This window comes from Anas platyrhynchos, chromosome 9 (genome assembly GCF_047663525.1).
Source record: "Anas platyrhynchos isolate ZD024472 breed Pekin duck chromosome 9, IASCAAS_PekinDuck_T2T, whole genome shotgun sequence".
Taxonomy (NCBI): domain Eukaryota; kingdom Metazoa; phylum Chordata; class Aves; order Anseriformes; family Anatidae; genus Anas; species Anas platyrhynchos.
The window spans coordinates 21,689,829-21,711,016 of record NC_092595.1 but is presented as its reverse complement, the minus strand read 5'-3'; the positions used below and the strand labels follow the sequence as shown (position 1 = coordinate 21,711,016).

Below are 21,188 nucleotides of genomic sequence, written 5' to 3'. Positions count from 1 at the left end.
TGGAAATACAGTGTCATTCAGAGTACCATAAGCAACTTGTGAGTAAGTGGAGTGATTTAAGAACTGCCTGTTCTTTTTAGCTTTGGAGAGCAGGTAGCATGGCATGGCCTGTCCCCTACAATGAACTGTAAGGTTAACACTCTAAATTAGAGAGTTATGAAAATAAAGTTAACTTAAAGTGAATGGCTGGTGGGCATGAAAATAGGAGAAAGCTGAATGTGTGCAACCAGGTATGTGTTCAGGTGAGCCCCCTCTGTGATGGCTGAAATGATGGGGTGGGAGGAGGCAAAGATGAAAATAAAGGCGATCACATCCTGCAGCTACATGGATGTTTATGCTGGTGTGCTATGGAAAGAAGCTGTCCTGTGCTCTGCTTCTTCACGTCTTAGTACCAACGTGGTTCACCGCTCAGCTGCGTGGATCCTTGTGCCAGCACACAGGGGAGGTGCTGCTGAAGTAGGAGCCAGTGACCATGGACAGGAAGAGGATGGGACAAATCTGGTGATAATTCTAGTTTCAACCATAGTTTCTTGAGTTGTTTATTAAGGCCTTAAGATACTTAGATGCTAGGTGAAATACTTTATCTTTTAGCGCCTCTTTATGAGCAGTGTCTGCAGAAACACATGTCTTGGTCCTGTTTTACTGTAATTGTTGTGGTCCAGTGTTCACCTTTCATGGCCAGAAAGATGCTTTTGCTTATAGTTCTGGAATGAAACTGGGAGGTAACTCCTGCCGGTGCCTGGTAACTATGCCACACAGTGGTTTAAATATGAAAAGATACTCATCTTGTGAGGTGATCTCCTGAAGGTGGAGATCTCAGTCTTGCTGACTGTGCTCCACAGTGTGATGTAAACCATGTGCTTCAGGCGGCTTCCTGTTCTCTTCTTCCCGGGCTTTAGAAACAGCAGCCAAAGGTTTAACTTCTTACTATCTTGTGATCGTGAGAGCATCTATGGAGGGCATCAAGATCCATCACCAGCAAGTGCTGGACTGAAGACCCCAGCGCAAGGCTGTGCGTGTGCAGTGGCCGCAGCACACAGGTACAAGCTGTCTGCCTGGGAGATACCTGGCAGTGGCAGACCGTCAGCTGGGCTTGTGAGTTATACAGGAGTCTCCAGAAGCGTTCCTGGGATTTGTTGGTACATCTTAACCTCTTAGGTAGGCTGATGTGCAGGTAATAACAATTTATGTTCATCAGCTATGTAGCTTTGACCAAGCTTTTTCTTCCTAAATGCTTCTCTTATTTAACAGCTTGAACTTCTAGCACCTATTGCTGCAGAATGGCACCTTGTGCCATTTATTGATGGTTCTCGCAGGTCCTGAGACAGCCGTGTCATCTGATACGAACTGCAAGCTTCAGCTGGCCAAAGGTTGTGTTTTTGTATTTTTCCTCTGTTTTTTTAGTAGGAGGGATTTTTTTCATTGGCTCTGACATGTTAAAGGTACAAAACCAGGAGCAGAACTAACTTTAGCTTTATATCTTCCATTCAGCTTCCTAAAGGATGTGAAGTAAGGAGCTATCTATGTACAAGCTGGTGGCTTTGTCTTCTAGCTACATGTCTCCGTCTTGCAGTAGACTTTCATGCTGGAGAAGTAGTTTGCATCGCTTTCTCAGCAGTGAAGCAAGCTCGAGGCCTCCAGCTGCTCTGGCAGCTCAGCTTAAGAGGCTGCTTGTCCTAGCTAATTGCCTACTTCCTCTGCTGAGGTTTGTCATCTGCGTTACAGAAATAGCGATGGGCTGCGTGGAGGCTTCTCAGCTAGCGCAGCTCACAGCCCAGCCTACGAGCTCCAATCTGAACTGAATCAGATGGCTTAATATACTAGGTCATGATCTCTTCTTGCAAGACTCTTGTACATAGTTCATATTCAATTCTTTTTTTTTTTCCTATGGAAATTCAGGTCTTGCCTTCCCAGAAACCTGTGGTAAGCCAGTGGGATTAATCAGGAATGAGGTCAGATTAATGAAAAGAGCATGTTTTCTCAAACATAAGTCTTCTGAATAGCTTTTAATTCTCTTATTAACTGGTTAACGTCAGTCTTCTCGCAGATGACAGCGGAGGGCACAGCCGGGGCTCCCAGCACAATGGCTCATTCCTGACTCCCTACTAGATGGGACTCCTGCCTCCCTACAGCACCAGTGCTTTCTGGCATTTGTAGTTGGCTGGTTTCCCTTCTAAAGCTTGTGGGGGGGGGGGAGGGAAGATGAATATAAGTAAACCTATGTGCTGCAAAAAAAAAAAAAAGGTAAATATCCCTAAGGTAACTAAGGCTGTGATAACTTTAAGCTAGCTTTGGAAGGTCTGAGAAATGGCGAATAGAAACTCGTATCTGATGCTTCCGTGAGCTTAAGTCTGAGTCAGTGAAGCTGTCCTAGATTTAAGAAGTCGAGCTGGTTTTAATAGTGAATTTTAAGAGCTTTTGTCCTTGGTTAAATTACATCTTTAGAATTATACTTATCTAGTATTTCAGTTTGGAACAGGGTATCTAAATTAACTTGGAAATAGGAAGTTCATGAACATTGTACAATATGATTAATAAATAAAAGGCTAGTCTCCTATCACCGTGTTGCAACAGCAAGCACTCTAAATGGTTAGAGCAGTGTTCCTGATCTCTCAAAGTGTTCTGCTGGAAGTCTCATGGCAGTATTCCCTAGACACAAATGCCTCGCATTTGAGGTCTTGGATATTGGCCTGTGTAAGTACAAGATCTTTTAAAAGTTCTCATGATGAATAGTGAACTCTGGAGTTGTTCCAACTTACTTTTATGGTGAAATGAGTCTATCAAATACAAATGTGTAAGTTCATAAAACTGCTAAGAGTTATTGCCATTTTTCCTCCTCTTGTAGGAAGAAAAAATAGGTAGAAACTTTAATATTAATAAATGTTTTTTTCTTTTTCTTTTAAAGACCAATTGAAAAGACAGGCTTTCAGTCTTCCACCATTTGGGCATCTTTATTGTGCTCATGCTTCAGCTAGATGTCACGTGGCTGATAGATCCTGCCATATCTATTAATTTTTAATTTATTTTCTTAATAAGTTGTGTTGTAAAGCTAGACTGAACTGTAGGTTGTGGGATGATAGGAACTGGGCTTGGTAGCATGCTTTTTTAATTGGAAAAATATTTCTTCTGTAAACTAAAACATGTAGAATCTGAAGGCAACTTCTTGTTTATTCTGGTATATAACAGCTCTCGAGCCACGTCAAAGCTCTAATGAAATTTTAGTGCGGCACAGCACTTGTCACTGGTCCGCAGGAGAAAATTGTCCTGGGGGTGGGGGGAAAGAACAACTTTCCTTTTGCTCTGCAGGTGTGTGGAGGCGTGAGAGTCCTGGTGTCAGAGGAGCCCTGTAGCAAGTGGAAATGAGTAAGGGTACTTGTTTCCCTTTCATGCTCTTCAAGGAGGAAAAGGAGGTCAAATACTCTAGCAGAGGTAGGGGTTAACATAAAGGTGGTGGTTAAGAAACAGAGTTGGTAACACCAGCTGTTGTCAGTCCCACACCTTGAGGAGTTATTTCATAAATCTGTACTTACACAGCCCATTATCAAAACGTTAATATCCTGTACCTCATTACTGGGAACTTACAGTCCCGTAGGCTTGTCTTTGGTTCTTAATGAGCTTGTGCTTGCATAGCAAGTCTTATTAATGCACAGTGGAAGTAGGAGCTGTGGTTCCACAAAGCTTTTTCTTCTACAGAAACTCAAATGGGAACCTGGATTTTGAACCTGTTGCTAAGTTTCAAGCAAATACTTCATCACTGAGCCACCAGTCCCCCTACAGGGGTAAATCCAGAGCAGTGTGGTGCAGTCTCCTGGCCTTGTTGTGAAACTGTGTTGCATCTTTTTTGGAAAGCAGGTTCTGCAGCATTAGTCGTGATGGGCTGGCTGTCCCATGCTGTTTCTTTATGGTAAAATAACCGTGTTGCATAAAGAACTGAAGATCAACAAAATAACTTCTTTAATAAAGGGATGCCAGTAAATTAAAAACATAATTCTCCTTAAGCCTACTGATACTGTAAGAGTTGATGGTGGACCTTAGAGGTCGTGGAGATGCTTCTTTAAGCACAGGAGTAAGTAACGCATACAAACCCTTAACAGGGGTGCTGAGTCTCCCATAATGAGAGTGCAGGTGAAGTCTGACACTGGTGGTAGCACTGCAAGTTCCCCCGATCACCTCTGTAAGCCGCCTGCCGTGTGGCATGAGCGAAAGGTTTGCTTCGTGAAGCGGAGTGTAAGCTGGCTCTCTCAGTTGTGCATGGGATGGAAGTAAAAGCAACTCCTCCGTGAATGCCTACTTGTGTGCTCAAAGTCGTGCAGGGTAGCTGTAGGCTGGTTCCAGCTGAACGGTGAAAACTAAAGCTATCTCTGTTCAGTTGTACTGTGCCACGTGAAGTGTGGGCTTTGTAAGCCTCTGATGGAAATGCTGACAGAAAATGAGCCTGGCTTGTGGACTGCTGGGGACATCAGCTCTGAGCCTGCAGAAAGCCCGAAGTAAAGCTTGTCTGTCTGTCCTCCGTGCTGAACTGAAACTCCCAACAAGTGGTGGTCAGGGTTCTTCGTAAGGAGCCATTAAAATCTTTCTGTGCATGTGGGAACTCTGCTTGGACAAAGAGATGGTTCCTATCTGGGGCCAGCCAGTTTTACAAGTTGGAGCTCCACTGGGAAATTCCCCCTTGGCAGGGGAGGCTGGTTGGATAAAGCTGGGAGGGAGCCATTCCAGATGGAGACAGGCCATCTTGAAACAAACACAAGCAGATGAATGAACTGGGAGAATTAGAAATCGCAGAGAAAGGATTAAGCTTGGAAGAGGAGAGCCTCAGATCCAGTGCTGCACTCCGTGCCTTTGTGCAAGGCTGACTGTGGTGCCGGGAGTCAGACCAGCATCTTAACGTGCAAAATGTCTGCTGAAACAAAAACCCTTCCAGCTTATCTGTGTGCAAAGCATGTTTGTCATGGCTTTGGCATTAATTTACTCCTCTTCAGAGCAATGCAAGTACTGAACTGTTGAAAAATATTTAAAACTTGACCATCCTTTCAGTATAATGCTCTTCATGTATTAAACCTTTCAGGTATTGAGTAACAAATCTGTTCTGTTGTGTTACTCCTCCGTGTGACCTGGCATGCTGATACACTCTGTTTTCATACATTAGGTAGCACAGAGCTCAGGCACAAGGAGAGAGCCAGCGCTGAGGAATATCAGGAAACCTGGAGGAAGGCAACATTTCAGAGCTGTGGCTTGGCTTGTCTGTTGTGCTCCATGGAAGACACCACCGCTCCTGAACCTGGGCTTGCCCACATTCAGGACGTGGGTCCTGCTGCTCTGAGTCCAAAAGCACGTAGGGAAGTAGCTGAAGGCTTTGGAATATAAGAGGCTTAGGCAGAGGAGGAGTTGCAAACCTCTGTGAGGGGGAGAGGAAAAGCTCACCAGCAGGCTTGAGTTTCTTAGTATGTTGCCAAGAGTGCATCTTCTGAAAAAACAAGATCCAGCATGTGACCTTCCCACTGCAACCAGAGAGGTCTCATTGCTTTAGAGAAACAATTGCTGTGTGCTCAGCCAGCTCTTTAAAAGGCTGTTAACAAGTTTGGTTAAGTATTTATTCAGTCCTGCTGTAGAGAGTTGGTTAAATGCCTCAAGTGAAGCACTTTGTTTGAGCTTACATGTCAGCTGAAATAAGACTTTTTAAATTAGTAGCACAGATGGCACTGACAAGGAGACATCTCAGACTGAGATGCCCCCAAATCTTTGGCCCAGGCAGAATTTCTCTGGGCACCCAAGGGCTCACTCTGAGCTATTTGGGACTTAATAAGTGAGACCTGCAATGTTGCAAGACTCTGCAGTTTGGGTTTACTTTACCTTTAGCTGTGCTTGCTGCTGAAGCCCAGTGTCTAAATGTCCTTGTGCCTGATGAGTCTTTAAAGAAACGGCAGAAAAGGGATCCTTGTGGGTGCTACCTTATTGCTGCTGAAGAGATGGTTCAAAGTGAATGCTTTGAGGTGTCTCGTAGGATTCTAACACACTGTTGTACTTAGTGCAGTAGGTATAGATACGTGGAAATCTAAGAAAGTGCATTATTTCTTAATTCACTTAAAGTGTTCTTCAGGCTCTTTGGGGTAGGTCTTCTCCAGCTCAGGACTTGAGCTAAAAAATTCCAGTTTTAAAACTTATTTTTCCCCCTCTAACCTTGAACCAAACTAACTTCTCCTGTTCTTATTGGGAAAGAGTGCAACAGCCCAGTCTGGCTCTGAAGGTGAAATCCTCCATAGCCTCATCCCTTTCCTGTGGGAGGATCTCCATGCTCGGTAGCCTTTCAGGCCTGGGGCTGACAACAACTCCTCCCAGCTCCATCAGATGTTTTCCTGTACCCAGCTCACACAGCCGGTGTTAATGTGCCTCTGCTTTTGTACCAAGCGTTCTGCAGGTGCAGGCTGGAGGCGCGGTGTCCTGTCTGATGTAAATGCTTCCATAATAACTTCAGCCAAAAACATAAGCCGCACATTATGTGGATGGTCTGAGTAGTTGAGCACAGTGAGAGCTGAGTGCGCTGCCCGGTGTGTGTGAGGGTTAGCGTTGGTAACACCGGCTGGAGGCCGAGGTGATTTGGAGATTGGTAGCCTGGAGACACTTCATCTGGCATGAAATGATACAAAGCTACCAGTGCAGGTGAGACACGTCATGGTGTTCCTCTTCCTTCCTGAGAGCTGTCTACCTGACCGGACCATTCGGCTCAAACCATGCAGCATCTTCAGCCAGGCTTTGAGGTCAGATGCAGGCAGCAATGCCCAGTTCAGCGTGGTGAGTGGGAATCGGGGTGGTGCTGTGCTGCTCCGTGAGGCAGAGGGAGCGATGAAGGTCTTGGTGAGCTCACCACAGCCTGAGGATCTCTCATACAGCTCAGTGCATGATGCAGTCATCTGCTTTGTTTGGAAACCTGAGCATCAGGGTTAAGAACCGGATCTGCATGAGGAATGAAAGTTATTATTCTCTAGGATACGTTTTGTTGGGGCACTGTCAATATTTCTGTTGTCTTCCATTTACAAGCGTAACCAGTGGGATGCTTTCCTTCCTTGAAGTGCCCAATCTAAAAATTGGGTGGACTGCCTTGAAGAGGGATTTTTGTTGTAGTCCAGCATCTTTCACAAGCTCACATTCATGTCAGTGAATGTCTGTACACTCTACTAGTTTTGTTTAAAAGTAAAATATACATTTACAAGGCTCACAGACAAAGAAATGACTACCTTAAACTTCTGTTTGTCTTTCTGAAGCCTCAGGTTCAAATTTAACTATTGTTGAGTTTTTAGCTTCAGTTATGAAAGCTTGTTGAAAGCTTGTTGGTATTCTGTGTAGCAGGTCAACTGTTTTCCATCCTACACATCCTACATCCTTTTTAGATTATTTTTTTCCTCCTTGCACTGTGATTAAGCTGTTTCTTTCAGGATATGCAAATGCACTTCTTGTTACTGAACTGCATAAAAGTTGAATATACTGCAATCCACACTAGGAGCATTAATATATGAATGCTGCTTCTGCTCCAAGATGAAATTAGCTCCTCAGCTAGCTCTTCGGGTTACGCAGTGGGCATGGCAGGTCCAAACATGGACTGCTCAGTAACTATCTCTGAAAAGTGGTTTTACTTTTTTCCTGTGCTCAGAATAGTGCAGACCTTGTTTTCATTTATTTAGTAGGTATCTGCTGGAGATTGTGCTCTGAAATAGAGACCAGCCCTTCCCAATGGCATAGCGGGAGGGAGAGGTTGGGCAAGCGTGGTGGTTTCTGGGGAAACCAGGCGCAGGAGGCCATCGCTTTCTCACTTGGAAAAATAAAAATCAGAATCCTGCAGCAGTGGCCTTGGGAGCAGAGTCATGTTACTCTGACAAGGCTCCCCACGTGTCACGGGGAAATGCACGGCTGCTGGGAGCTGTCACCAGAGAAATAAAAAATAACTATGGGACTCAATACATTGTGGTAGCTTAAAGGGAAAGGAAAAATATCTGCCTTCAATTAGGCTTGTGCAGATGCAGCACATAAGTGATGATAAATCACAGCTTTCTTCGTTTCACAGACATGTCACCCTGCTCTCTCCCTCGTAATACGCTCTGGGCATTGTAAGGTGCCACAGGTAGGTGTGCTCCCAAGGGCCAGCTCCCTCCTGGTTTGCCAGCTGGATCAGGTGGAGCTGCTGCTATCAAAGGCAAGCTCAAAAGCTTGGATTGTGTGCTCTGTGCAGTGCTGGGGCTCCATCGCTGCGTGGGACAGGAGGCATTGCACCAGCATTAACTGTTTGCTTGGTCGTGAGTACATCTACTAAGAAGCTCTAGTATCGTTGTCTTGCCAATGTCCTACATAAAGGTAGAAGTCTGACTAATACTGGAATCAATTTTTTTTTTGTATTTACCAGTTGGGCTTCCTGGTAGGTTTTGGTGGCTTGCTGGCCGTCTCTTTTCTGTCTTCTGAGTGGCAAGCTCAGAGGTGATGTTTCCCGCGAGGCAGCTCTGCCTGGGAGAGGGAGGCAGCCTCCTCTCTAAGAACAAAGCTGGAGATTTCACATGGTTTGTATATATTCATATCCAAGAACTCAATGAAGAATATCTTTTACCATTAAAAAGGAAAGTACAGAGTCGTTTTCCTTGTCAAGCTGCCGGTGCTGCCCATGATGGGTTCCTGCAGTAGCCAGCCGTGAGGCCCAGGACACACCGGGGAGGTGACCCATGGGCTTCCTTCCTGCATGTCTGATCCGTCACCTTTAGCTCAGTTGTTGCAATAGGGTCAAGGCCGGTTGAGTCTTCAGAGTAGGTTTGTGTGCTGCCAGGTGGTGCTGGTATGGGGCTCCTCTGGAAGGAACTGCTCTACGGGGACTCCAGAAGTGGATAGAGGAGGATTAAAAAAGTCTGCTAGGGAAGGCTGTTTAATAGCAGGCAGGCTGTTGAGCTGTACAGGACAGCCTTTTCACTTCTGACATAACCTGATCAGTGGACAGGTGCCCTGCTAACGGTGATACATCCCATTTATCCCTAGCTGGGCTGGGGGAGAGATGTGTCTCTGCTCCTTCGTGGTCAGTGTTCGGTTCTGTGCCTCCAACAGCAAGCTGGAGGAGGCTCGTTGCGCCTCCTGAAATGGCAAAGAAAGTGGAAATGCTGTGTTTGTTGCTTCCAAGTCTTAGCACAGTCAAAGTACGTGCTATTAAAAGATGATTAAACGAATCTATAGAAACACCAGCTGGCTTTCTGGTAACCAAGTGCTCCAGCGTGGTCTGAACTCGCAGCGTAGGTAGGCTGTGTGATGGCAGAGCTCCTCGGTGCCTCGTGCCCTTCCTTGCGAGTGGGAGGCAGGCTGCTGAGGTGCTGTCAGCTGAGATGCTCGCTGCTCAACACCGAGTCCCCGCTGGCCTCCAGCTCCGGGGTGGTTTAAGCCAGAAGAGTGAGCGCGTACTGGTGATCAGAAGGCTCAAGTGGAGGAGAGGCCTATTTTTAGGTGTTGCCTGTGGTATGCAAATGGCTCGTTAATCAGCGGTGTGCTTTCTGCAGCCTGTTCAGCCCTCGGTGAGCTGGGCTGCTCGTTGACTCATCGGTGTGTCTGCAAGGCTAACACCAGAGTGCTCAGCTGAGGAACCGGCTCCCTTCTTGGGCTGAAAATGGAAGCCCGTACTGGAGCCGTGAAACTTGAAAGTCTTTGAAATGTGGCTCAGTTTCTGAAGGATGCGTGGGAGGGCCTGACTTCATGGAAAAGGTTATTGCATGGCTATTCCTGTAAGTGCCTGCTTGCCCTAACAAAAAGGGGATTGAATACATGTCCACGAGGAGGAAATAGAGCCCAGTAGGTAAATATTACACAGTGTTCAGGATTTGGGCTTGGTTCTCTAATCAGCTGCTGAGAGGTCCTGAACAAATTGTTGCTGCTGCTTATGCCCCAGTTTCTATGGTGTCGTGGGGGTAACAGTGCTGACCTGTGCTAAGCCTTGGGATCTGTGGGTGAAGAATGGCCCCACTCTGAATACAAACTTCCTTCTGCCCCCACGAGCTGCTTGATTTTTCTTATGCAGATAAGTAAAGGCTAAAATCCAAACTGAACCTTGCGTTTTACAGTCTACGTCTTCCTCCTGTTACCCGTCATGAAAAATGCCAATTATGCAGCTAACTTTTGTTATTCTAGGCAGGTGTAAATTCCCACAACAGAAGGCCTGTTTGCATATGTACACGTGCCGCTTCTGTTAACTGCAGAAAATGATCTATGAAATGTTCTAGTGCGGTGTATCTCCACGGGCGAGGACCATACCACACTCCTCAGCACTAACTTATCCTCAGGCTCAGTTTATCTGCAACACAGAGCTGACAGAGCTTGGTAGGGGGGCGGCAGCGGGTGCGAGAGGATGGAAAATGATGTACCCACAAAAGCTGACTTGACTTTTCCCCTCTTGTTTTCTTACAGGTTATTCCACACCAGAAATCATGAACTGGCACTTCCCACTTCTCTTTCTCCTCGGGACTTTAACATCCGTGTGTTCCCAGTTCAGCTTTTATCCTCTGGAGGAACTTAGCTCCGATGTTGGAATCCAGGTCTTCAATCAGATAGTGAAAGCCAAGCCTCAGGACAACGTGGTAGTTTCTCCTCATGGGATTGCATCTGTTCTGGGAGTGTTGCAGCTGGGTGCTGATGGCAAGACAAAGAAGCAGCTGACAACAATGATGAGATACAGTGTAAATGGTCAGTGATTCCTAAGGTTCTCTGGGTGTGGTTTGTGTTGTGGTGTTGGTTGTGTGTGTTGGAATCATGCTGTTTTGAGGCAGTTTTAAAAGTCTGGGAGATTGCATCATAAACATATTAACTCTGTTACTGAAGCAAGAAGTGGACATGTTTGAAGTTAATTGGCAACTCAAGTATGGACATCTACAAATTCTTGAACTGGCTCATTAGCAGCTTTGTTAATGATTTCTTGGCCCTGGCCAGAACTGCCCTCATCCTTGCAAAGTGGTCTCCCAGAACCCTGTAAATGGAGGTCCAGTGCCAGCCCTGTGCAGGAAAGCTGCACTACCCTGTTTAGGCTGTATTAAACAACCCTGAATTTATGACTTCTGAGACAACAGGGCAATAGATGACTTCACTGTGGTGTTAAAACCAATGCAAATTCTAACCATACAATTGATACTTTGGACTTTATTCTTCAGCTTTGTTCACTCATGTTTCTGCTGTCAGGATCCCTAAGCCTGTGGTTCTTGTAGTGCCTTCTTGAAACAGATGTTTCTGCTTGCCTGTTCCTGACACTGCATGCATGCGTGTTTATATTGCTCTGCCAATCTCTGCCCCTCTAGGGGGTGTAGGCTGAAGGTTCTTGCTGCTTTACTTTGCATGCTGAGTATTTTTGTGAGTATTTGCCAGCAAGACTTAACATCTTAGTGCCGGCACTCTGCCTTCCTTCCAGGCATAGGAAGTACTCCAAAAGGTAAGTGTGTTTTTAAATCTTGAGCAGCATTGTTATATAACATGTCTTGTCTTCATTTGCTTTGCTGTTTTGGTTTAAAGTACAGCAAATTGATTTGTCAGTTTAAGATCTAAACGTTTTAGAGTTCCAATCATGGGATAACCAACTTTAGGAACATTTGAATGCTCAAATTTTATGAATACTTACAAAAATTTTGAAGCATTATATCAACTGGTTTTATTTGGCTTGCACACTTCCTAATTCTCTCTGAGACAGAGGTTCTCAAACTTCTCTGAAGGTAGCCAGTACCTTGCTACAGAGGCTTGTTATGGGATGCTACCTGTCTCTTTGCACAGACTTCCTCTGCTCTTGTTCAAGATTGCCTTGCAGTCTTACAGTCCTTTGGCAAATATGGCAACTGCTTTAGAAAGGTAATAGTTGGAAAGTATTTAATTTATCTTTAGCTGTCTTTTAATGCAATTTAGCAGCTGGAAGCAAGGAGGAGAGCCAGCATCATGAGACCAGCCAGCTCTCCCCGGACCACCACCAAGTGCTCCGTGGACCACCAGTGGTCCACAGAATACAGTTTGAGAACCTCTGTTATGGTATGTTCTCCAAAAGAATTTGCCCATAATATTGGAGAGTGAACATATACAACTTCACACAAACGGTACTCCTAAAGCATTCATGATATAAACAGCAAAGCCATCTGAGGCTTTTTCTTACACGCAGCTAAGAGAATAACCCGACTAATTCGCTCCCTTCGTAGCTCTTCTCTGAAGTTTGTCTACATAGGGAAGTAGTCTGGAATTGTTCCTGCCTAAATTGCATTGGCAAACACAAGGAGCCCATTAATAACTGCCATAAAAACAGCCACCCAAGGATCCTATCCGACATGAAGGCTGATCGTTTTGTTTCTTGACTGGCGATAGCTTCCCTGTGTAGACAAGCGCTTACTCATAAGCTATAACATCAGGGAGAACTGGGGATGATGAACATGACAGTTCTTCCATGCTGCCATATGCATCCTCTCACATGCAGTGATGGAGATAGCAAGCACTCAGTATGAGCTGCACTAAGATCCTAAAGGTCTTGACTGTAAGCACTGGAACCTACGCTGCTTTTCTTTTTTCTTTAAAGGCAAGCTCCTGTGTTGAGGGATTAACACTTGCTTGTAGCAAATTTAGTTTCCTTAAAGACTATGTCCTGGCCTAAGGCTTGACTTAAGGCTCTACTTGAACCTTGTATAGAAGTTTTGTCATCTTCCTGTATTCTCTAGTAAATGGAGAGGGAGAATGGTGAGAAAACAACGCTTTTTGCTCTGAGGTTTAAAACTACCTGCATAATTCTGTAATCATGTTGGCTCTGAGTGATCAGACTGAGTTGTCAGCTTCTTCCGTCACTGTCACATAGCTGACAGGTTATATGGGTTTATATACCATGCCTTACATTTTAGAGTAGTCTCTTCTGTGGAAGAGCGGGTGGTAATTCCACGGTGAGACTTGAATCCCAGTATTTATCCTCAGCATCGTCAATAGCATTCTGTGCAGACCACTAGGTGGGGAGCAGACATCACAGTGAAAATAATGTATTTGCTGTAAAATGATAGTCTCTTCCAGATGAGAGATCAGATACGGGTATTTTGGAAGCCCCCTCAGAATATCTGCTTTGGTCTTTACACCAGCACTTAGTCTGAGATTTCGTGTCGTTAATAGTTGCATGTAAGGTAACTGTTTGTTTGTCATTTTATTCTAAATTAAACTTGCTGTTCTTTCCGACTAGGAGTTGGTAAAGCGTTAAAGAAGATAAACAGGCTCATAGTCTCAAAAAAGAATAAAGACATTGTTACAATTGCTAATGCAGTATTTGCAAAGAGTGGCTTTAAAATGGAAGTGCCTTTTGTTACAAGGAACAAAGAGGTGTTTCAGTGCAGCGTCAAGAGCGTGGACTTCGAGGACCCAAATGCAGCGTGTGATTCCATCAACCAGTGGGTGAAAAATGAAACAAGGGGTGAGTATTAGCGAGTGTGTTCAGCGCATGAGCATGGCGTCTCAGACCGCTCAGCTGTGGTTGGAAATACTGGAGAAAGATTAGGGAGGGAGAAAAAGCTTTGCCTTGCAGTTGAATACTGTCCTTAAGCTGTCGTGTGTAATGCTTTGAGCCTGTGGGCTGGTCACCTGCAGTCCCACTACTCTAGCAGATGTGTCTGCCTAGTGGCCTCGACAGGGGTGGGTGTCTGTGTGTGTATGTGTGTACATGAGCCCATCTGTCTGTGCATTCAGGGAGCTTCTGCTGCTCCCTGCCTTCATTCAACCTGCAAGAAATCCAAACAGTGTTCTCCTGGAGTTAGGTGTTGCCAGACGTGCTTGCAAAGCAACTCAGAAGCAGGTAACTCAAAGTCAGACTGCTAAAAAGCTTTAGAGCAGTTCAGCCTTTGCAGTTAGTACCCTAAATCTTTGCAAGTATGTGTCAGTGTTGTTTAGTAGAGTCATGTTTAGTAGAAGACTTTTAGTTAACGTTGCCTTGGTGGAATTCCTCATGGTTCAAACTTGTTGCCATCTAGTTGTCAAGCTTAGATATGTTGAGATGTCATATTTTGCAACATAGTCTGGAACTACAGAACTAGAACCATGTTTGGATCTCGGAGTTAAATCCATTGCCTCCTGGGTGTGAGGAGTGTTGCTAATGATGTTGGATGTGACATCTGTGGAGCAAGGCTGTCAAATTCTTTCTCTACCATGCCACCAGCTTTGCGTAGCAGTGTTACAAGCAGGGTGTGAATGGGGGAAGTGCTTTAGCTGAAACTCTTACCAAGTTTACCTGCTTAGTTTAAATCTTGGATCTGATCACACGCTGAAAAGCATAATGCCGTTAGCTATAACATCGGTCTATTGACTACCTACATATGTTTGCTTTCTAAGTATCCCTTGCTCTTTGACAAAGAAAAGAATGCAGCCATTGCTTGCATGAATCTCAAATGTATTACACGATGAATGGTTGGTGCATTCACAGATCAAAAGGCTTAAAGGAGTAAGTGCTTCAGTTTCTTTATGAACAACTGACTAGTGCTAACACAGCGCGTACTCAGTCTTTCTTTGTTTCTTTAGGTATGATCGATCAAGTTGTAGCTCCAGATGATGTTGATGGGTTGACCAGACTGGTTCTAGTAAATGCCGTGTATTTCAAGGGCTTATGGAAATCCCGATTTCGACCTGAAAATACAAAGAAACGTCCATTTTATGGAGCTGATGGGAAGACCTACCAAGTTCCCATGCTGTCCCAATTATCTATCTTCCGCTGTGGTAAGCTCAGTAACCCTCACTACCACTAAATACCCAAGAAGGGTTGTAAAACTTTGCTCCTTTCCTTCAAACCAAAGAGTTTGCTGTAAATGTGGTGTTCAATAGTATTGTTTACTGTGGCTGATTCTGGAGGCTTTGAGTTACGAAAGCATCTTGTACTGGTGAGGTATAGGGGAAGTTGCTGTTAAAGGTATTTAACAGTTGCTTAAGGTCAAACACTCTAACAAAGTACTTGTCTTATCCTGTTGTCTTCAAAAAGAAAAATGTGAAGTACTGAAGTTGAAAACTTCGTGTTGCCTAAACCTTGCAGTAGGAAGATTTTTTTTAAGGGATGAGAACGAAGGAGACCTTCCTACAGAAACAGAAGCTTGAGGTTTATCTGGTGATGAGCTGTATGTAAAAGACTAGGGTAGAATTAGTCTGCGTTTCACTGTGTAGTAAAGAAATGGGGTTTGTACAGTCAACGGTTCTGGGGGAGCCAGCAGAGTACAGGGTTAGTGTGTTGGCTGTATTGCTCAAGGTGTGAAGCTGCTTTTCAAATTCAAATTGAGTCACAAGAGAGAAGTAGCTCAGCAGGTTTGGCCTGACTTCTGAGATGCTCAGAGCTGACATATGCAGCTTGATACAGCTAACAGTGTACATCAGAGTTTCAGCTTTGTAAATGTGTGGGGATTTTTAATGGTCAGAAACTAAGGCTGTGATGAAAGAACATCTTCTGTTGTGTCCTTAGAAGAGAGCAGTGCTGTCTGGAACTTGCTTCCTTATGTGCTACTGACAGTATGAGGAATAGGCCTGGAAATATAACTGTCGATAAATCCAAAAGAGCAGACAAAAAGGACCCACTGATAATACTTTTGAATACCTAATTTTACTGTCAGTAGTGCTCTGCTAATACTAGCTGATTTGTGTTAAAGTAAACAGCTGTAACTTCATCTTAAAACCACACGTGTTAGAGAATGTCGAACTTCAGATAGCTGCTTCAAGTGTGATTTGGGGGAAATGGGGAAGCCTACTGTGTTGTATGCTCTATCTGTGGACTTTGAAGGAAGTTCATAACTAAAGACGGGCTTTAGCAAGCCTATCTTCAAAGTTTTTCATTATTCTCTTGATGCTGGTTTTAAAATAAAAAAAAAGCTTCATTACGTTGGTATAAACTCAGATTAGAAACGTCACTAGGTTAGAAAAGAGCAAGAGAAGTACTCCTTCGTTAAAACTTGTTTTAGGTTGGGCAGCTTTGGATATCCTAACAAAGAACTTCTATCCTTTGGGTCTTTAAGAGTTTTAAGATCCATTTTCAAATTTCATGAACAACTTAAGCATCGTTTGTAACCAAGTGATGGGATCTAAGATGTCTCAGTGGTAAGGATTGCAGTATACAGCAGAGTAGGAAACTGATATTCCTCTGTTGGAGAGGTTACCATTTGTCACTTCCTCGTAGTGACTTCTGCAACCGTTATTTTGATCCGGAGGTCACAGTCTGAGTACCATAATAAAAGGAAATAAACTACAAAACTTGATGCAATTCTTGCCTAATAAGTGCAAAGCTACTGGTTTTCTAGCAATACAAATTCAGCCAAGGCATTGTCCTGGCAACAAGAGTCAATTTCTGATGAAGACTTCAATTTTCAGTTTGGGCTGACAAGTGCAGACTCAAATGAAGAAAGGGGAAAGATGATAAAATCCTATTGCTATCCAAAAGCTTTGCCAGAAGCCCTGTCTGTAGTTCAAGTTTTCACTTGAAACTCATGTAGAAAGCCATGTGCCAAAAATCCCACAGCAACCAATGGGAACTTGGAAAAGAGGGTTGCCTAAACAGTCTTTCCAGCACTTGCTCTAACTCAGAGGTGTTGCTATCTCATTCCTTCTTACCTACTTGGCCTTCTCTGTTACCTCAAAGTGGTTGTTCTCCACTACCTTGAAGGATCTTGTTATGAAGCAGTCTTATTAAGCAAGTAAATCAAGTAAATGCAACTGACTACTTCAAACCTTCAAACAGGAGCTATTTTAATCACTCTTGGAAGAAAGAGCTTTTCAAAAGATCTCATCAATTTAGAAAGATAATGTGCTGCTTTTTTTTTTTTTGCTTTTTGCTTCTCAGTGCTCAGTCAAATCTGTTTGATCTTGGTTGCAGTAAATCTGAGCTGATTCATGGACCTGGTGACTTCTAGCATAGCTGGCTTTCCAATCTGGGCTGATGAGGCTTGTCTGGGGGAAAAAAATATAAAACCTGAATAGGTATCATGCTTCACAGTATCATCCCAGTTGTGCTTTTTGTCAAACCAGCATCCATAGAGATGCCATGCCACTTCCTTGAAGAGATGCCTAGCTGGGAGCTAGGCAGTCTGTGACTCTAGAATCAGCTTTAAGGTGTGGGGAAAAGCTTTCTTAGCAGACTCTTATAGCAGTAGGTATCTGAAGATAAAATAGAGATTTAAGGCTGTAGGAATTAGATCTCATTATCTGTGCTCTTTTTTAGGCACTACAAGTACTCCAAATGAGCTGTGGTATAATATAATTGAATTGCCATACCATGGAGAAATGATAAGTATGTTAATTGCTCTGCCTACGGAAAGCACAACACCACTCTCTGCTATCATTCCCCACATCAGCACAAAGACAATAGGAAGCTGGATGACAACCATGGTAGCAAAAAGAGTGCAGGTTATTTTACCCAAGTAAGTACTCGTATCACTGATTTCTCCTTCAAGGAATGTTTGGGAGGAAGTATATGTATAACTCCTCTGATACAGGAGAGACATAGCACTTAACAGTAACTTTTCTGCATAATTCTGATATATTCTTGTTTATTCCAATTAGATTTACAGCAGTAGCGGAAACGGACTTAAAGGACCCTCTGAAAGCACTTGGTATTACAGATATGTTTGACGAGTCAAAGGCAAATTTTGCAAAAATAACAAGTAAGTTATTTTTCTGAATCCATTGTTGTCTTTATTCATGGTTTCTGGCACTGAATGAAGTGCTGTTTTACCAATGCAGTTGTCTATTCTGTCTTGGGTAAGTGTTACCATGACACTGAAGCCAAGTACTGTCTTGTACCCAGCCGAGCATGGCTTCTTGCTTCTACTGAGTACTGCGTGTCTTTTCTTTTGCCTTGCATCACAGCAGTAAATCACGTTGATGAGCTTTTCAAATTAAGATTTGATCTGATAAACCAAGGCTCCTAAGCACTGCCTAAAATCATGGAAAGACTTACAACAGTGCTTTAGACCATAATTGAAGATGCAACTGCATTAGTATTTAGCTTTCCCCAAAGTATGTACTTAATATTAATTTAAAACTTAATTTTTCATAAACTGTAGGAAAGGAATGGACTAAATGTCTAGCTTAAACAACTGGACCAAATAAAGAGCTCCAAATACCAGTATCTGAAAACCATGTGTAGACACTTTTAAAGCTATGAGCTTGAAATGTCATCTTATCTCTGTTTTCTGCTTCCATCAAACTTCTAAGCTTCTACAGAGATGTAACAAAGAAGTTTGTCTTGTGCTTGCTTACCTTAACTGGAAAAACAAATTCCTGTTTTAATGAAAGCGAGGTGTCTTGCTAAGTGCTTTCTGCCTCTCAACAATGAGATAAGTGTGAATGTAACTTAAATTCAGATAAAGAAATGACTGCAGGGAAAAAAACACTTTCTAACAGACCATAAAACAATAGAGGCTAGTAGTTGGGGAGGAGTGAGGAGTAAGATAGCTTATTCTCTATTTTTTGTAATTATAGACTTAGTGACTGTATTCAGTAGTGTTCTTAACAGCATTGAGATTTCAGCAGGATTATAGCACCTCTTAATTAGCTATGCTAGCGTAGCTGCTAGCTACAAGATACTTCAGGATTTTACTGCTAGTTTTATTGGAAATACTGTTCTTTTTTTTTCAGGAACAGAAGGTCTTCATGTATCTCATGTTCTGCAGAAAACAAAAATTGAAGTTAGTGAAGATGGAACCAAAGCTTCTGCAGCAACAAGTAAGCATCTCTACTGATAACTAGCAGACTGGAAAACTGCATTAAAAGGCTATGCCACTAAGCAAAGATAGAGCACTTCCTGCAATGGTCTCCAAGTAGACTTACTTGAATATAAACTGATTTGATTTTGTATTATGTAGTTTCCTTGGAATATCAACTTGCTGATATTGATCAGAGCATTGGTGTCCTCTAGGAAGTAAAAACAGGCTTACCTTATTCTGGAAAACTTCTTTCTAATAGTTAACATTTTGGTCACTGGTATAAAGTTCCTGGCTATCCAGGTGGCAAAGAGTAAGCTGCTATATCCTTTGTAGATCCTCCGTGTATGATAACCCAAGACTTCCTTCCAGCCTTTTGTGGGCCTTGTGTGTCTTTTTTTTTCCCTATGCTTCCTGTAGGCATAAAATGTGACTTATGCTTCTTTAAATGTCTAAGCTGGAAGACTTCAGCTGTTTATCTCTGCCTGTATAAACTCCTAGTATACACAAGGAAACTGCACTTTAAGAGAATATATGCTGTTTTATGTTACATGCTTTGTCTAACTTCAAATCTTATCTCTCTTTGCAAGCTGCAATTTTAATAGCCAGGTCATCTCCTCCTTGGTTCATAGTAGACAGGCCATTTGTATTCTTCATCCGGCACAATCCTACAGGTAAGCAGTACTTGCATGTATTTTTCCTTGGAAGTTAAATATGAGCTATGCAACAGACAAAAGAATTCCCAGATGGGAAAAGTCTGGAGCTACTCAATAGCTGTTGCTTGGGGGTGGGGTTGTGGGGGTTGAGTGGTAATAAAGAACTATTGGAAGTAATTGGAAGTATAACTACTACAAGTTTATTTTTGCCTTTAACAATAGATTATCTTTAGAATACAGCTCAGCACAGGGAAGAGTATTGGCTGCAAAGCTAGAAAACTGACATGGCAAGTTCATGGGTACAAAAGAGTACCATCTTTAATGGTCCTAGTTCCCTGGTGTGGAGAGAAAATAGCTCTACTGCTGATAGTGAATTAGTGAATTGGCCCAGCTTTCTGATGGACTGTAAAATTAGTGCAAGGACCAAGGATAGAAACAGGGACTTCAGGGACCTGGATTGCTTGCCTGGCCTGCCATCAACAGATGCGAGTGTACAAATATAAGTGGTCATGGGTGTTTTGCAGTGTGAGTTGACTCTTAGAACAGAGCCAAGCTGGTTACTTTCAGTAGCATGTGAACTTCTTGCAGTGCCATGTGGATGATAGATACGCTAGCTACTGGGCAACGAGATACAGCTGCCAGCACTGGCAGCAGTCCCCAGCCCAAGGCTCGGCAGAGCATCAGAAGAACCGTGTGTCTGGAAATGAGAGCCAGCCACCTATCCAAACATACGCTTCTCTGCTGTCTACTCAGAGCTAACAAACTTGGGGGAGGATAGACAAAACTGTGATGAGGTGGCTTGACCATGTTCTGTGGACTCTTATGCTTTCATGGAAAAGTTTAACTCTGTGCGCAGGCTGTGGTAATCCTAGTTTTCGTTTCATTCCCTCAGGTACAATCTTGTTTATGGGACAAATAAACAAACCTTGAATGTGGAAAAGACTTTCTTCGAGAAGCAAACAGACTCATATGACACACCCATGTTCTGTTAAATATTTTGTACACTACTCTTTGACTTCACTCAAGAACTAGTTTTAACCACTGACTAGGTTTTCAAACAGGAGTCGATGTAGTTCTGGCTTTGTGGGGAAAAATACGGATTGAAAACTACAGTATTTCTTCAAAATGTCTAAAAGATTCTCTAAACTACTGAATGGTTACCTATGCTAACAAACTTTTGAGCTTTTTCTGTATCTACTAAGAATTTTATGTACGGCTTTCGTGAGAGGATTTTAACAAAGAATGACAAGCGTTTCTATTAATGTTGGTTTCTTCTTGTGTGTGGAAAAGGTTTAATTTTGTAGATACCCCCATCAAGATTACTTTTGGTTGTTGACTATCTTGATACCTGGGTATTCTTAGTAGAAATAGATTAAAAGTTCTAGCAGTTTTTATTTTATATAGTGCATGTATCACTGAGAGTTTTAAAACTAATGTGGTGTTAGATACACATCGCATTGTCCTGTCTTATTGTAATGTAAACTTGTCATTGCTAGTATACACTTTCTATTGGATTTAAATTTTATATTTGTTTTTGTACAAAGGAAAAAAATAAAAATGCATTATGAACAGTCAGTGTTGTGGATTGTGGATGTACTGTAAGGCATTTGGGTCCAGATTGCTCCAAAGCGCTTATTTGAAACTTCCTTCTGAACTGAAAGAAATAGGAAGAAATCCTTTGTTTTTGGTTTTTTTTTTGGTACCACTTTTTTTTATGGCCTGCTACTGATTACTCTTTCTGCCGAAGTCATTCTTTTGTGGTTGAATTATCCATGGGTTCAGCATCTGAAGAGCTAACTCCTTGTATTTACCAAGTCCAAGTTACTACTAAAACTGCCACATGAGGACACCTCACTGCTCT

The 21,188-nt window shown here is 43.1% G+C and overlaps 1 protein-coding gene across 12 annotated transcripts in view; it reads left to right on the top strand.

Annotated features, from left to right (window-relative positions):
• SERPINE2 (serpin family E member 2) overlaps positions 1-20,902 on the top strand; it is a 57,409-nt gene extending 36,507 nt beyond the window's left edge. For 3 of the 12 annotated variants that reach the window (XM_072042755.1, XM_072042752.1, XM_072042753.1), the window contains 8 exons: positions 10,420-10,695; positions 13,193-13,420; positions 14,518-14,712; positions 17,189-17,387; positions 17,530-17,630; positions 18,607-18,693; positions 19,262-19,345; positions 20,220-20,902. In XM_072042755.1, the coding sequence (XP_071898856.1) occupies positions 10,440-10,695; positions 13,193-13,420; positions 14,518-14,712; positions 17,189-17,387; positions 17,530-17,630; positions 18,607-18,693; positions 19,262-19,345; positions 20,220-20,257 (1,188 nt within the window). In that variant the 5' untranslated portion in view covers positions 10,420-10,439 and the 3' untranslated portion in view covers positions 20,258-20,902. Of the gene's footprint in view, positions 1-899; positions 1,175-1,251; positions 1,371-9,518; positions 9,812-10,419; positions 10,696-11,895; positions 12,016-13,192; positions 13,421-14,517; positions 14,713-17,188; positions 17,388-17,529; positions 17,631-18,606; positions 18,694-19,261; positions 19,346-20,219 lie in introns of those variants that run through there. The other 9 variants (XM_038183484.2, XM_038183482.2, XM_072042751.1 and 6 more) reach the window with 8 other exon arrangements.
• The last annotated feature ends 286 nt before the right edge of the window (positions 20,903-21,188 follow it).